The sequence below is a fragment of the Micromys minutus genome (genome assembly GCF_963924665.1).
Source record: "Micromys minutus genome assembly, chromosome: 10".
Taxonomy (NCBI): Eukaryota; Metazoa; Chordata; class Mammalia; order Rodentia; family Muridae; genus Micromys; species Micromys minutus.
The window spans coordinates 14,773,282-14,790,609 of record NC_137979.1 but is presented as its reverse complement, the minus strand read 5'-3'; the positions used below and the strand labels follow the sequence as shown (position 1 = coordinate 14,790,609).

At 50.1% G+C, this 17,328-nt stretch overlaps 1 protein-coding gene across 1 annotated transcript in view; it reads left to right on the top strand.

Annotated features, from left to right (window-relative positions):
* Positions 1-245: 245 nt before the first annotated feature.
* The window catches only part of LRRC75A (leucine rich repeat containing 75A), a gene marked incomplete at its 5' end in the record, with an annotated part of 43,446 nt that continues 26,363 nt past the window's right edge, over positions 246-17,328 (top strand). Inside the window, one exon of the mRNA XM_080923759.1 lies at positions 246-491. Within this exon, the coding sequence (XP_080779885.1) occupies positions 246-491 (246 nt within the window). The remainder of the gene's footprint in view (positions 492-17,328) is intronic.

The following is a 17,328-nucleotide window of genomic DNA, read 5'->3' as shown; positions in this document are numbered from 1 at the left end:
ACACGCGGCGGCGCGGGGGCGGGGCGGCCGGCGGGGCGGGGCCGACGGGCTGGCGGCGAGCGCCCGGAGAGCGCGCCGGGGCAGCGAGGAGGGAGGAGCGAGGGGAGCGCGGGCCGCAGCCGCCCCCGCCCCGCGCCCGCGCCTCCCGCGCGCAACAGTTCCCCCAAAGTTGCAGCCGGGGAGGCGCGAAGCCGGCGGGGGACGCGGCCTTGGCCCGGCGCGCGCAGCCCCAGGCGGGCGGCGGCATGGGCACTCGGCAGACCAAGGGCAGCCTGGCGGAGAGAGCCAGCCCGGGCGCGGCGCCCGGCCCCCGCCGCGAACGACCCGACTTCTGGGCGTCGCTGCTGCTGCGCGCCGGGGACAAGGCGGGGCGCACGGGCGGTGGGCTACCCCCCTACCACCGGCGCGTCGGCATGGTCCAGGAACTGCTGCGGATGGTGCGCCAGGGCCGGCGGGAGGAGGCGGGGACGCTGCTGCAGCACCTGCGCCAGGTGAGCGCGGGGAGGGGGTGTGGGGGGCGCGGCGGCTCCTGGAGCGTCCCGCCCCGCCCCTACGAGGGGGGTTGACAGGAGAGCGTCGGGAGGCACCGCCCAGGGTCCCCCTTTTGCGGGGATGGAGTGGTGTGGCTGCAGGTGCCTCTACGTTCCTGCTGAATTTGGGGCCTCAGGCTAGGGTGAGGGAGGCTGACCCGGCGAGGCCGGTGAAGGGGACCTGTTGGACCATTGTCCTTGCTCCTCTCCTCCACGAGTCCCCAGGGATAATTGATGAGAGAGGATACAAAGATGTATGCCTGGTTTGAGCCAGGGTTCTCCCTCTCTGCTCACAACCTATTACCCTCTCCCAAGGGTCCCCAAGGAATGCGCAGTTAGTTATCTGTTAAAGGCAGCTTCTGAGGTATGTCCCTAGGACCCGTAAGATTTCAGTTCTTAGGTCGTTTGCCTCCAGGAGATATTGTGTACTGTGGTTTCATCTCCTCTAACTTTGGCTGGACCTGCCCATGAAACCCCTGCAGAAGTCTTGCTCAGAATGAAGCTAGGCTTGGTTTCTTGGCCAGCAGAAACGGAGGCTGCCTGTACTCTACCCTCAGCCTGGTCCTGACCCACTGATTAGGAGCAAACTACAGATCTGGTCAGCTCTCTCTTGGTTTTTCTCTTCCTTTCTCATTTTCTCTTGGGGAAAGTGGTAGCCAGGGGCAGGAGGGAGCATAGGTGCTTTGCAGACCGGGGATCAGATTGGTTTTGGTCTGGCTTTGTGGCACAGACTTGTGCAGATGTTATTATTCTTGAGCAGACCTCATATTCTTGGAGGACCCCTGTAGAATAGCAGTGTGCTGCAGATGGGGGAAGGAGAACCTCAGCTGACCTTTGTGCGGGTTTTCCCATTACTGACAGAAGCTGTAGGGACCACTTCCTGGGAGGAGCTTCCAGGATCTAATTGGATCCACATCTCCCCGATTCTGTACTGTGGCTTCCCTCACACCCTATAATGTTTCTCTGGAGTTTGTCCCTAAAGTGTGCACTGCAAAGGAGAGAGAAGTAGAGACTCAGGGACTTGGGAAGGTATAAGGCTGCCTGCCACCTTTGCCTCAAGTTTTCTTGACAACGTGCTTCCCCTGGAGGTTGCTGGGTCCTCAGATACCTTCCCTGGGTTGACTCATCAAAGAAAGGTGGCATTTTACACCACGTAACTTCAGTGCTGTGTATATCTCTGTCTTTTGAAAATTAGAAGCCAACCTTGTATGGCCTCCGTGGTAACTCTCTGTCACTTTCACTCAGAAAATGGATTTTGCAGACTATCGTAAAAGCTGTCTGTGTGGTAGGCAGTAAGAGGGTTGTACCGGTCACATGATGCTTCCCCAGTCCTGGGAGTGCTGCTCTGAAGAACCCCAAAGCAAGGGAGAAACTGACAAGCCCTTACTGAGGGGTGGGGAGAAAATTAAGGCAGCATTAGCAAGCACCAGTTAGGAGCCCACTGGAGGAGGCCGAGGGTCGCATGGAGGCCCACACCAGAGGGTGTCTGGTATAATTACACATTGAATTGTGGAGCCTGGGCCTCTCCCTTAAGGGTCTTCTGCTTCTACATCTTTGGCACTCTTCCCCCACCCCTCTGGTACCTCTCCAACCACAGGCCCAGGAGGGCTAAAGGGAAGAGGCAGGGTTAATCAGACTTCCCCCTTTCTGGGGCTCCCTGGCCCTGTGACTGATGATGAGGTCTGTGGACCTGGAGAACTGCCCTGTGTTGCCTGTAATGTGGGGCTCAGAGCCCTTCCAGGAAATGGTCATTGGCTTTAGGCATGTGGGAGTGGGGCTCAGAGATGTCCAAATGTCTGTGACAAATGAAAAGGGTGCTTTCTAGGACCCTGAAACCAACCAGAGGAACGTCTAGCCAGATTTGTGCTGCAGTCTGAGTGGTTCTCCCCCAAGATACTATTTCCATCCTAGTTTCCTCCTGGCAGGAACCCGGACAGTTTGACCACCCCCACTCAATAGTACTTTCCCCTGTATTTGATAACATTTGGTACTAAGTGTTTGGATTTTGGGTTTTTTTGAGGCAAGGTCTGGTTTGTCCCAAGGCTGGCCTCTAACTCACTGTGTAGTGGATGATGACCTTGAACTTCTGATCCTCCAGCCTCCACACCCAAAAGTGCTGGAATTCGAACTGGCCACCACACCCAGCTTATTTGGTACTGGGGAACAAGCTCTGAGCCTGTGCTAGCCAGGCAAACATTCTTTCAACTGAGCTACTCCCCAGCTGTTGACACTGGATCTCTATGTGTTCAGAGCGTATGCAGGGTTAGAGGAAGCAGTGGTCCATAACTCCTATGCTCCTGAAGGAGCTGAGTCCTTGATCTTTCAGAGCCTCTGAAACAGCCTTGCACTCTCCTCAGACAGATGCACCTCATCTTGCAAAGAATCTCAAGAGGTCCACAGAGTGCACGAGTGCTACCTACAGAACCCAAGTTTAGAGCCGATGTTCCTCTCTCCTACCTCCGTTTCTCAGCTCTGTGTTTTGCCTATAGAAATAGTTCGGAGCCATGGGTGGCGGCTTATAGTAAGCTGACAGGTTATGGCAGCTGTTGCCGTTTTTAAGACTCGGGGAATGTTTTCTTGTTTGGAGATTCTCCAGCTTATCTCGTGTGGAAAGGCCTCACACACAGTTCAAAGGGTGCAGGCAGAATGCCAGGCAGTTGCCTTGAAGGATCACAGAACCATCCTCTTTAGGGACAGTGTAGAATCAGGTCTGGGCAGCTTGTCTCTGGTCCTCGGTCTGCTGTGACCTTGGGCCCGGTGGTAACCTCTCTGAGTTGTGTTTCTTCCTTTCCCAGAGGCATCCTGGGTGCTGAGCAGAGCTAATGCTATCAAGTGTGTGAAGTTTTGTTGGCACTGCCACTCAAGATGTGTTCTCATGGTAACCAGGAGAATCTGGCCTACTTTGGGTATAGCTGGGTTAGGGACAAGAGATTGCGGCCTTTCTCTTCAGACCTAAACCAAGGAGTTCCTGGTTCAGAAACAGTCTGGAGCAGAGGCCCCTGAAGCATGTGAGAACTCATTCGCTGACTCTTATCCCAGTCACAGCCTCATCCAGGCCCTCCACTTCCCCATGCCCCTTGGGTTTGGGGGCTCGGACTTGCTGTTTTAGGATTCCTGGGGAAGGAATGGCCAGACGAAGAAAGTGCTGGGCTGTGTGGAAGGTGCATGTCACTGCCTCCGTCCCGTGGTCTTTCCTTCAGTCCCCAAAATTTCATACTGTGTTGTTGTCCTGCTTCTTGGAATAGCAGAATGAGAAACAGGCGTACTCCCTGCCAAGGCGACCCATCTCTGAGTTCACCAACATCCCTGCCATGTTAGTCAGCCGTTCCTATGGCAGGACCCCTGAGGTAATCAACTGGTGAGCAAGGCTCTGTTCGGGCTCACAGCTTCAGAGGTAGTGGTCCTTAAGTCTGTGGTCGGGCAGCACAACATGGCAGAGGGTGTGTGACTGAGGAAGCTGCTCACTTCAAGTGGCTGGGAAGCAGAATGGAAGGAGTGAGGGACTCAAGCCATCGTAAGCATCCCACTACCCAAGAGCACCAAGTGGTAGAGACTCACGGCCTTTGAGAGACATTTACCCAAACCCTGGCGTCTACTTCCTGCAGAGGCTGGTTTACGACTGGTGTGGTGTGTCCCTAATAGGTAGAGCTGTTCTTCCTTCTGCCTGACTGGCCTCTTCTCAGTGTGGCCTGGATTTGTGGCTCTAGGGACTGTCTAGAAGGGTAGAGCTGTCTTATGCTCGAAAGCAGAAACCACACCCACCAACACAAGAACCAAACACATGGGCACTAGGGTGCTACACATAGCACTGTCCCTAGAGGAGCTGGATAATGTCCAAGCACCTGAAGATTCCCTGTTGACTGGCAGGTCTCCTGCCAAAGACAGATAAGCACAGTGACATTTGAAGTCTTTTCCCTCCCATAACCTTCCCAAGAGAATCTCTACCGATGAGCCAATGGGAAGGTCACCACGCACTGAGCAGCCAGGTCCCCGGGGTCACCTCTTAATTCTTCACCTGGAACACATCTTGTTCCCACACACGTCCTTTACTCTCAGCAGGGCCACCTTCCTGAACACAGCAGCCCACGTCCTGGCATCTAGTTAGCGTGTCAGTCCCACCATAGTGCAAGACATTTGAGTCACTCATAGTTTCCCCACACGACCTTCGGTTTGTCAGACAAGGTCATGTGCTTCCTGAGAGTAGAGACCCACCATTCCCAGCATGCATGGTCCAGTACTGAAAACCTGCAGGTTTGTGACAGTCCTTAGTAAGCCTTTGTGCTGACATAGTATGTGTATAGACTGTCAACATGTCAACTCAGGAGGCACTTGGATGGCCCTGTTTCAGCCCTATGTCTGATTTATCAGGCTGCCAGTGTGGCTGTGAGATCCTGTGCATTTGCTGTTAGGTTTCTGGGCATGCCAGTTTTCAGGAAATCCCTGATGACCACAAGCTTGATTGTGCCTGGCGCCCTGCCAGGCTGAGGTGTTCTTGGAGAGAGGAGTGGCATGGTGCCCAGCCTTGGCACCACAGAATCCTATTGGGCAGGTGTAGTCTGGGGCCTCTGCTGAGATGGCAGGAGGAGAGCAAAGCCTGATGGGAGAATTGGGCCTCCCCATTCCTAGTCAGCTCCTGCCGGATCGCATGTATTTCCTCCACAAAGGAACCTTAGTCTTTGAGCTCCGGCCATCTGTCTGGGCTGCGTGCAAGCATTTCCATTGATAAAGGTGCTGAGGCTTCTGATGTCAGGACCTGCTTCATTCCTTTCCACAGCTGCCAGGGACACTGGCCAGGGACATAGTGACCTCTGTAGTGGCCAAACTAACCTCACGGCCTAGAGTAGGCTAAGTCCCTGACTTCATGGTCTGATGGGGCAGGGGAGGGGTTCCTCTTCTTGGAACAAATTTTGAAGATTGCCAAAGGCTGTTTTTAAATCTCTTCTGATCTCTTGTCATGTCCTGGCCTCCACCTCTGATGTGCAGGAAGATGCAGCCTCGCTGCGTTTCTCCCCACCACCTCCACCCCGCCCCCAGTGCATTTATTTCTGTGTGTGCCTTCCTGGGACTGAAGCCATCTACAGTGAGTACCTTGACACATAGTCAGGTTTCAGGATATCCCTGAGGTCTTGTTTGTTTGCTTGGTTGTTGAAACAAGGTTTCTTTATGTAGCCCTAGCTTTCCTGGAACTCAATATGTAGACCAGGTTGGCCTTGAGATCACAGAGATCCACCTGGCTCTGCTGAGATTATAGGCTTGGTTTGTAAAGAGTTTGAAGTGCCTCAGGCACACTCGAGCACACACACACACACACACACACACACACACACACACACCTCCATGGTATGCTCTCTTGCTGAGATTGGCTCAAATTTCTCAATTATTTCTACTCTGAACCCTGAACAGGGTAGTATCCTGATGTTTGGGTTCCAATAGCTGCTCCCCATAATCTATTACCTCCAGTAAATAAGAGTCTTCTCATCAGGTGACTAGTATCTCTACACTGTCCTCATCAGAATGTACAAAGGTGGGGTCAACATTGGAAGAGTCACTTCCCCTAAGTAGAGATGTTCAGACAGCCACCTGACTCACCTTCCCCACCAGAAACAGCAACAAAAGTTTTCTATGAGAAAACGCACATGCACACAAGGATATTCACGGGCATGTATCTGTGTGCTTGTTGGTCCTTACTATAGATTTTCCTGGCTGTGTTTTTTGCCAGTTGTATTGGTTCTTTCAGACTGCTAGAACAAAGTGCCAAAGGCAAGGTCCAGGATCTAGGCACCGGCACGTTCAGCATCTGGTGCGGGCCGTTGCTGTGGTTCTGAGTGCCCTCGTGCACAGGAGGGAAAAGCTTCTCTGGGGATGCCTTTTTAAGGATACTGATTCCAGGGTCCTTGTAATTATGCTGAGCTCCCTACCCCACCCCCACAAGGAGGTTAGGGATTTGGTGAAGGGGAGGAGACATCAGTTGTCCCCACTCCTTCCTGCTCTATCTCCTCCTCCAGTCCTGGAGCAGGGAGGGTCCAGTCATCCACATCAGCAGACCTCACTATTACTCAAGAAGTTGAGTGTTCAAATGAGGATGAGATCTTGGCATGCTGAACAGGGGCGGGACCCCTTGTGACAGCGCCTGCTTTTGTCCACACCCCACCCACCCTGGCTCTGAGTGGTGCCCACGTGGCTCTCTGGGAGCATTTCCCAGCTTCACTTCTTCTTCTTCTTCTTCTTTTTTAACTTTTATTAGCTCAGACTCCTGGCTGCTGCGACCATATGGAGTTCCGCCGACAGCTGCTGCTCAAAGGGATGTGGCATTTTGATGTTTCTAATTTTATTTTAGCCAGGATAGACATAGGAGTCCAGCTGAGACTAGGGAGTACCCAAGTGTGTTTTTCTGCAGAGGCAGACGGACTCACTTTGAGCCTGAGGCCCATGTACTAAGATCCTGTGTAACACAGCTAACCGCCAAATTTGTGATGATAGTATATGGGGCAAGTGGTTAGGATAAGATGAACTCATGAAGGTGGGTGATAGGACAGTTGGCTTAAGCTGACACACACTTGCCCCTTCTCAGGGCACAGCAAGAACACCTTCTCCAAATGCTATGCTATGCCCTTGGATATCCCACCTCCAGATCTGTAAGCTAAATAAACTTGAAACTCTGTTTCCTATAAATTACCACCCTGGATACTTTGTTGCAGTAGCAGAAAGCGATTAAAAACACCATAGGCACCTGCAGAACTTCCCCTCACTGCATCTCCTCCTTGCACGTCTATCTCCATCTTCCTGCCTCTACTCCCTGCTTCTTGTGGCTTCTCTTTGAGTCTCTCCATCCTTTGTATCTCTGATTCCCCTGGTAAAAAAAACACTCTTAAAATTGTCTCTTCGGGCAGGGTGTAGAGGCATATACCTTTTAAAACAGCACTGGGGAGCCATAGGCAGGATTGGGAATTTAAGACCAGCCTGGACTACAATGAACCTCTTTTACAAATAAAGCAAATGTCTCTTGTTAGTCTGAGTTTTGTGGGCTTCCTGCTATACCCCTCCCAACTCTACACACAGAAAGATGGGCTGTGAAGCCATGAGAATAAGTAAGGGGTCTAGACCCACTTATGTCAGTGGTCTAGATATAAGCACATGCCTAGGCAGGGAGAGCAAGCACTGGAGATCCACTCCGTGTGGGGTTTTAGTCCACAAACCACATTCATTCACTCAAACTCTATATTTTTTCTCTTCTTAAATTGGGGTATCTCATGTAGGCTAGGCTAGCCCTGACTCTATAGAGCCAGAGATGACCCTAGACTTCTTGTCCTCCTACGGCCATCTCCTAAGTGCTGGGATTACTGGCATATGCCACCATAGTCAGTTCATACAGGATCCAAGCCAGGGCTTCATACATGCTAGACAAGCACGCTACCAATTAAGCTGCATCCCTGCCCCTTTTAAAGTCCTTAAACTGTTGGCTTATGTTGTTTATTTAGACAGTGTCTCACTATGTGGCCCAGGCTGGCTTCAAGCTTGTATCCATCCTGCCTCAGCCTCCCAGGTGCTGGGATTGTAGCTGTGTGTGCCGCCAGTCATGCGCCCTTTAAAAAGATGTGGAATAAATACATAGTATTTAAAGTGTAACTAGTATGTTTTAACTTATACCCCTCCCCAAAAGCAGCATTCTGCAGTTATGGAAAATAAACTATAGCTGGGCAAAAAGGAAAAAGACCAACTGAATGCATATATTCAGTGTCCTTCAAGGGGCAGCTAGCTGTAGGTATGGGGACACAGCCTGCAACCTATGGGAGACAATTGTGCCCTGCTTCACAGAGGGGACCCTTACCATGTCAGGCATGTGTTCAGTCATGCAGTGCAGTTGCCATAGCTGGGAACTGGAACCTGCTGTTCTGAGCCAGGTGCTCATTCTAGAACGGACAGAGGAGCAGAAATGGCCATGGTGGCTGGTGGATAATCAGCTCTGCATGGCTACTCAGATTCCAGCACCTGGCTGGACTCTGAGAGTAGCCCAGGGGTCTACACAGGTACACTAGCCACTGAATACTTCACTCCTCCCATGGGGCTTGTAAGTGGTCACAGACACTCAGGCCCAGGCTGCTGCCACTTCCTGAATAGGATTTGTCTCACCTGCTCTGCTGGGCCCTCCCAGCTACCCAGTTACCAGGCCGGTACCTTTCTGCCCTGTGGGTCCTCTAACCTGTGACTTTTCTCCACATCACAACTGATGTCTCCATGGAGCGCCACCAGAGCCACAGGCTGCCCATGGAGGTTCATCAGACACCTTCTTTTTCACCAAGAGACAGAGGCAAGGGATAGAACCTCAAAAGAAAACTGCCCTCCCCTGAAAATCTCTCCCCATTCAAGCTTGCTGACTGGGAGAAATCTGCATTCATACTGCCTGGGAAGGTGGGACCTGTGACCCCCTACCTGCTCTTCTTCCTGAGTTCATCCATGTAGCTTGTGCCTCTGGGGCTGGAGAGATGGCTCAGCGGTTAAGAGCACTCACTGCTCTTCCAGAGGTCCTGAGTTCAATTCCCAGCAACCACATGGTGGCTCACAACCATCTGTAATGGGATCCTATGCCCTCTTCTGGTGTGTCTGAGGACACATACAGTGTGTCCTCACATACATAAAATAAATAAATAAATCTTTTTTAAAAATCTGTTATATGAGTACACTATAGCTGTCTTCAGACACACCGGATTTCGTGACAGATGGTTGTGAGCCACCATGTGGTTGCTGGGAATTGAACTCAGGATCTCCGGAAGAGCAGTCAGTTCTTTTAATGGCTAAGCCATCTCTCCAGCCCCCAGCTCATGCCTCTTGGAGCCTATCCTTGAGCCTCAGGTTGTCTCCTAGGCAGAGCATGATTCCCTCCCTAAGTGCTATGGGCAGGTGCCTAACACGACTTAAACAGTCTAGATTCCCACCCTGGCCCTCTCCAGCCCAGCACCTCTCCTGATAGTCACAGCATAGCCCTCCCCCCCTATCTCCTCACTAGTTTATGAGTGGACACAGGGCTAGCCTACAGAGCATATATGAGAGCTCTGTAGCCTTCCCTGGTACCAGGCTCGAGGCACCTCTGATGGATTCCTTGACCACCTTGACCTACTCTGGCTATGATCCTAGCTCCTGGATCCAACCAATCCCGTCCGCTCTCACAGGAGGAAATGAATGGTGGATGGGAAGAGGCTCCCACAGCTCCATGGGTGAGACCTTCTGGAATGAGTTTAGATGTTTAGTGGAGGTACAGGTGACCCAAGGATGAGATGCAGTCTCACATGGGACTGAGCCAGGACTGGGCCTCCCAAGCTGCTGCCCTCATAGCAATGTCTGGAGAGCACTAGAAGCCTGTGTCTGCTCCAGTTAATAATGCAGCATTTTTCCAGGCTCCCTGGGTCGGTCCCCTCCTTATGGGCAGGGTGAAGGAACTCCTAGGTCACAGAGACCCTGCTCTCTTATGACAGAAGCAGGAGGGAGGTAAGGGCAGACATTAAAGACGGAGCACCACTGTCTGGGTGACACTTGGCAGAGCATCGTTTCTTAACCTACGATATGAAAACAGTGAAGGCTGATGTGGTGAGCCGACCCTGACGGCTCATCGCCTCCCCGTTAACTGCGCCTCTGCTCCTGGCAGCCCAGCAAGACCCAGAACTTGGAGTGTATGAGGACAGGTCACCCTTCACCTGGATTTCCTTCAGCTCAAGGAAGCAGCCTCGGTAAGAGTGTAGAATTCAGATATTTATGAGCCGAGGCTGATGGGCCTCTCCCTCTATCAAATCCTTCAGCATAGCCTCTCAGACCACCTGAGGCAAGGAACAGGGCAGACAACAGCCAGAGCCTGACTTATTCTTAACCAGCGCTTTCTATCTTCTTGACCCCACTAGAGCAGTGGTTCTCAACCTTCCTGATGCTACAACCCGTTAACAGCCCTTCACGTCGTGGTGACCCCAGTCATATAATTATGTTTGTTACTACTTTATAACTGTAATCTTGCCACTGTTATGAATCATAAATATCTGATCTATAGCATATCTGATATTTAACCCCTGTGAAGGGGTCACTCAGCTCCCAAAGGGGCCATGACCCACAGGCTGAGAACTGCTCTTCTAGGATGTTCCAGTTCAAGATTCCAACCTACTAAAAAGCATCAGCATCCGAGCCTCCCTGAGTGGATCTGCACTCCATCTGGAACACCCTGGGCACAAGCGAAGATATGGTGTCCAACCCTACTGAGCTCTCAGACTGCCAGGGTGCGTGGATCCCTTCCCTGTTCCCCAGACTGACTGCATTTATTTTTCCCTCAAGCAGTTCTAAGGGACTGCAGCCTGGGCATGTCCGGTGCACTGTACTTATTCCCAGTCGGTTTAGTCTTTCTAGGTTGTGCCAGTCTACAGAGCTTTTATTATTCCAGCTGCAGACTTAAATATCCCCTCCTCCTGGAGGTGTGCTTCAGAGTAAAAGCAGCTGTGGGCAGCACACTTGCCCGGCGGTTTCCAGGAAACCCATGGACCTTCAAGCACACTGAGTGAATGGGTTTGGGATATGGAAACTCAGACACAAAACCATCCAAGTTACCTTCTCCAGGAATTCTCACCCCTCAAGACATGGTTTTTGCTGCTTGGAAACTGCCCCAGTCCAGCAGGGCGAGCATAATGGAGTAGAAGTGATTAGGATGGGGCAGGACATTTCAAAGGGAAGTTGCTCTGTGAACCAGAAGAGGGGACTCTTGGGATGGGACCACGGGAGGAAGGGGCAAGCCTAGGAAGGAAAAAGAAGGCTTAGGATGGAATTTCAGACAATTTTCCAGACATAGAAGGTGTCTGTCATCTGCCCCACTCCTTGTGTGTGCGTGTGCGTGTGCGTGTGTGTGTGTGTGTGTGTGTGTGTGTGTGTGTGTGTTCATTGTGGGAAGTACTGTGAGTAGGGCTGAGGACACTGACTGAACACTGGACTCCTGCTAGTCCTGTAGCTTAGGCCTTTCCTCTTACCCATCTCGTCCCCCTCCATCTCACTCACTTCTTCCCTCCCTCCCAGTGTCCATGGACGTTGTGGATACACTCAGGGACCTCCCAGAAACCAAAGATCACTCCCATCCTCAGGGGACATGGCTGTCTTTGTAGCCTGAAGCCTTGAAAGCTCACTGCTCCCTTGCTGCTGCTGCTGCTGCTGCTGCTGCTGCGATGATTCTGCTTGGCTGGGAGTCCCACAACTCCTGCTGAGAAGCACTTAGCAGGGCCCAGTACCCATGGCCCTTACTGGCTGCATGGCCTCACCCTCAGCTAGCTTAGGGTGCTAGGGGATCCTTCCTTCTTTCTGGAGCTGGGAGTGAGCAATTGGATTCCAGATGAGTTCCTCATCCCTTATGAGTCATACTCAGGCCCAGAGGGAGGACAGCAAAAGGTCTGAGACCAAACACTGGAGATTTGGCCTTGGTTTTGGCCTTGCCTCTAATGTAGAGATGTAAAGGATAAGGCCCTCACTTCACTGTGGTGCTAATTTTATGTGTCCCCTGGGCTAGACCATGGCACCCAATGCTTGGTCAGCCATCAGTCTAGATGTGCCTGGAGGTGTTTTTAAATGCAGTGAACTTGTAAATCTTGGCGTTTTAAAAAGAACATTGTCTTTCTGCAGTATGGATGGGCTGTGTTGGTCGGTTGAGAAAAGACACATAAGTGTTTCCCCCCCCCCAAACCCCCGGAAAAACAGATTCTGCCTCCATGCCTCCTGTAGCAGCAAAAACAAAGACAGAGATGCCAGGTCTTGGGTAGGCCTCCAGCCTGTCCTCCTGCTCTGCAGATTTCAGAGTTGCCAGCCCCCACAATCACATGACCCAAGTCCTTAAAATAAACCAAGTTCTCTCTCCCTCTCTTCCCCCCCTCTACACACACACACATGCATCTATTGGTTGTTTCTCTGGAGAACTCAGTCTAATATAAGTAACTCCCAAGGGTTGGTGTCCAAGAGAGGTGGAGTTAGAAACTTCTGTGGGCTCTGGGTTCCTTTTATCATCTTCTTCACTGAGTCAACCCAGCAGATCTCAGTTTCTCACTCTGATAAATGGGCTGTTCCTAGGAAGGCTCCCTTGCAGAGGAGCCACCGGGGGTCCTCCAAGTCATTCCTCTACCTCTTCCTTGAATCCTTTGGTGATGGAAAAATATACCTTTCATCTAAATGGGACAAACTTTACCATGGGAAGGGATAATGGACTTGAATGGGTTTGCCAGAGGTATAAACAGCTGATTTTATTAGTTCCCAAGAGGAAATGCAAAATGCCAAGAATTCGGGGAATTCAGGAGCCCAGGGACCTCTGGGACTCCTACCCCTCCCTCTCCGCTCTTTTCACCCCCACCCCCACCTTTTTTTTTTTTTTTTTTTTTTTTTTTTACAGAATCTCAGTTATACAAGAGGTTCTGGGAAATCGGGGGATGCTGGGGAATCAGTTGGGAGGTACCAAGGATGCTGTACCTGTCAGAATCAGGAAGGGAGGGCAGGGAGACTCAGCTGCAGAGAGAACCCTGCACACAGAAGGTCTCTTCTGCCCTGGTACCAGAAGAAAAGAGAAAGATCCAGCGAGCCAGAATGTCTAAAAGAACGAGGTGGGGGGAGCAATTTGTTGAATTCTTTGTGTTCTCTGCTCTCTCTTGCTTCCTGCCACTGGGCCCCTCCCTTCCAAAGAGTGACTAAGGAACTGGCCTGGAACTGGGTCTAGAGGGGAGCTGTGACCCTGGGAGAATGAATCCAGTCCTGTTTTCCTAAGGAGATAGCATCCTTTTGTTTTTATTTCTTCCAGCTGTGGCTTCTTGGGTTATAATTAAGTTACACTCAGCAGTCGCCAGGTACCAGTTTCCAGAGGGGGCCTGGGCTTATTTATTTAATTTTAGACGTATGAATGTTTTGCTTGCGTTTATGTCTGTATCACATGTGTACCTGGTACCATTGTAGGTCAAAAGAGAGTGAAGAATTCCTTGGAACTGGAATTGAGGATAGTTGTGAGCCAACATTGGTGCTAGGAATCAAACCCAGCCAGGGCCCTTAGCCACCAGTCCAAATCTCCAACCCCCAGAGTGTGTCTTCTTTTTTTTAACCTTCATTTAGTTGTGTGTGTGTGTGTGTTCGGGCGCATGCATGCCAGTGAGTGTGCAGAGCTCAGAGGATAGCGTGAGTGAGTTCTCCCCTCCATCACAGGACTGCCCGTGAGCCCCTTCACTTGCAGAGCCATCTCTCCTGCCCGAAGGTGTCATTTTCAGACTTAAAACACAAATGGCAGGCCAGCACTTCGGGAGGCAGAGGCAGATGGATGGATGTGAATTCGAAGCCAACTGAGGGAGTTCAAGGACAGCCAGGGCTACACAGTGAAACCCTGTCTCCAAACAGACAAAAAAACAGAACACATGTATGCACACCCACACACCTGTACCAGGAAACTTGGCTAAATGGAGCTAGCAAACATTAGCCATGGCCACCATTGAGGGCCAGTATGCCTGGTAATTTGCTGCAAGAACCCATAAGGCTCAGCAGGAGCCTGAGGGTGATAACCTATCCCTGAAAGAACAGTAGCCATTAAGGGTTCTGGGCACCAGGCTTCAGGGTAGACACTAAGCAAGAAGATTGTCCTCAAGAGGGACTGCAGAGACTGAGACCAGGGCTGGGTGATGTCACCTTGGGAGGAGGCCTTATCTTCAAACATGGCTGTTTGTGCAATGGGAGTTTCTCTAAGGAGAGGGAACTGTGGCGGTTACTTTTATTTATGGAGTGTGTGTGTGTGTGTGTGTGTGTGTGTATCTATTACTTCTGCAGCTTTGCTCCGGTGATCCCCGACTCTGAGTAGTGTGCCTCCTGCTTTCAATCTGACAGCACTTTCATCTTCATGTACCCACTGGCCATGTGCATGACTTCACCACTGGTGTTATTGGGGGAATGCTTGGATGTATACGCACATTCAGTAGAGCACATCATTCTGTTATGCAGAATCCTAGAGTCGCATGCACACACCTCAACAGTACCAGGTGGATCACTCCACATAGCCCCAGTTGCGAGATGGTTCATCGAGATGGTTTGGCGAGTGGGAGTACCACACAAGACTGGCAACCTTAATTTGATCCCAGGTGGAAACAGATAACTGACTCACAGAACTCCCCTCTGACCCTCACCTGCTGGCTTTGCCGCACATGTACCTACGCACACACACCATGCATGTATAAAGAGGGGGGGCATGATAAGTCCAGATAGGGTGGTACACTAAGGAGATGGAACAGAATAATGACAGGTTCCAGGCTAGCCTGGGAGACATAGTGAATCTTTAGGAAAGGAAGATAAACACTAGATACAGCCGAGGCAGCTGCTGGTGTGATATAGCACCCTGTTTTGCAGTGACTTTTCTTTTTTTAATCTTTTTAAAACATTTTTTAAAAGATTTATTTATCTAATATATATGAGTACACTGTCGCTGTCTTCAGACACACCAGAAGAGGGTGCCAAGATCCCATTACAGATGGTTGTGAGTCACCGTGTGGTTGCTGGGATTTGAACTCAGGACCTCTGGAAGAGCGGTCAGTGCTCTTAACCACTGAGCCATCTCTCCAGCCTTCAGTGACTTTTCTTAAGCAGGAGTACACACTGAAATGGCAACAGAAAGTGTGGACATCCATTCCACGCTGGAGGCCAAGAAGCTGGGCCCACCCACCAAGAATCTGTATTATGTGACTTGAGCTTCTATCCTCCAAATTAGAAGACTCTCCAGGGAAAGTTAAAAGGAACCAGCCAAGACTGTGAAGTCATTCTGACCTAAGCCAAGGTAACTAGGAATAAATTTTGTTCACCGTGAAATGAAATTCTCAAGCGCATCCATGTCTGCTGTTTTTCTTTTAAAGTCTTGTTACTGTTTGTGTGTGTTCATACTATGCATGCATGATTGTGTGTGTGTGTGTGTGTGTGTGTGTGTGTCCCAGAGTGTGTGGAAGTCAGAGGATAACACTGTGAAGTCTAAGGTCTCCTTCCACCTTCACATGGGTTTCAGGAATTGAACTGGGGTCACTAGTGTCTCACTCTGTAGCCCTGGCTGGTCTCAGACCCAAAGAAATCTGCCTGCCTCTGCCCTGCCTCCACCTCGAGGTTGCTGGATTAAAGGCCTACAGCACCACACCTGGCCTCTTTACGGTGTGTATAATGGAGCAGGAGTTGTTGAATATGTTCAAAATCCTTGGTATATATGTGCGATACAAATACTGTTTAAAAGATACGTGTAAGCCAGGCATGGTGGCACACACCTTTAATCTCAGCACTCAGTAGGGACAAGTGAGTTTGAGGCCAGCGTGGTCTACAGATTGAGTTTCAGGACAGCCAGGGCTACACAGGAAAACCCTATCTCAAGAAAAATAAATAAATAAATAAATAAATAAATAAATAAATAAATAATAAAAGATATTGGGCTGGAGAGTATTGCACAGTGGTTCTGAGTTCAGTTCCCACATGGTGGCTCACAGCCATCTGTAATGGGGTCCAATGCCTTTTTCTGGTGTATCCAAAGACAACTACAGTATGTTCATATAAATAAATCTTTTTTTAAAAGGTATGTGTTTATATACATATATATTAATTAGGGTGAATACATAAACCAGTGACTTACTTGCTAACATCAGATTATGCATTCTACCTAATCATGTGAACTGTCCTTTCTTATGCCTGATTGTGCAGTGATCGTGTTGACACCAGGTCACCATAGCCCAGTGATGCTGTGCTCTAGAATACCACAGTGCCTGTTGCGTGCAGCTAAGCAGTAGGAGCTTCTGCACTCCCTTGTGATCCTCTGGGAGAGCTGCGGTGTTCCTGGGCCTCCGTTATGGAATTGTAACTACAAAGCTTGTACCTGCACGAGGTTTTCCCAGTTTATAGTCAGCATGCTGCAATAGAAACCCTGGGCTTCCTTAGGCTTTTATTAATTTATTTTCCTCCCTGATTTTTTTGAAACAGAGTTTCTCTGTGTAGTCCTGGCTGCTCTGGAACTTGCTCTATAGGTCAGGCCTCAAACTCAGAGATCCACCTGCCTCTGCTTCCTGAGTACTGGGTGAGAATGTGGTGCTCTATGTCTGTTTCTGTAAGCTTTTAAGTTTAATTCACCAACTCCATGTAATCTTCACAATTGCATTCCAGGGCAAGGAGGTTATAACATAGGTAATTAAGCCTCTGCAATTATGTCTTCTGTGAGTGCTGGGAATAGAACCCAGCACTACTTCAGATCTTCACCCCAGATCTACTAAAGTGTCTGAAGTGATTTTTTTCTAAGTTTAATGTATCCAGTCCTTTTTGTTAACATAATTTTTATGTTTTTAGATCTATTTTATGTGTGTGTTTACATGCACATATAGCTGTATCCTGTGTTCATGCAGTGTGCAGAAAGGCCAGAAGAGGGCGTCGGATCCCCTGGAACTGACGTTGTAGGCTGTTGTGTGCTGCAGCGTGGGTGCTGGGAATCCAACCCTGGTCCTCTGTAAGAACAGCCCGTGCACTTAACCTCTGACTCATCCCCCCAACCCCCATATCCAGTTTTCTCAAGTTTATCAATACCCGTCCTAGAAAAGCAGGACTTTGCTAGATTACTGTTCTTAAATAGTAGCAAAGTCAGTTTTTAAATACGCTCTCTATGAAGTTCTCTAAACACATTTCAAAGCTGCCGTAAGTTTAACCGAATCTCCCCTCAGGCTTCTGCTTCAATTCAGAAGACCAAATTCAATCAGTCAATTTTAATTGCTTTTTGTGTGTTTACATGTGTTGGGGTGTACGAGTGTATACATGC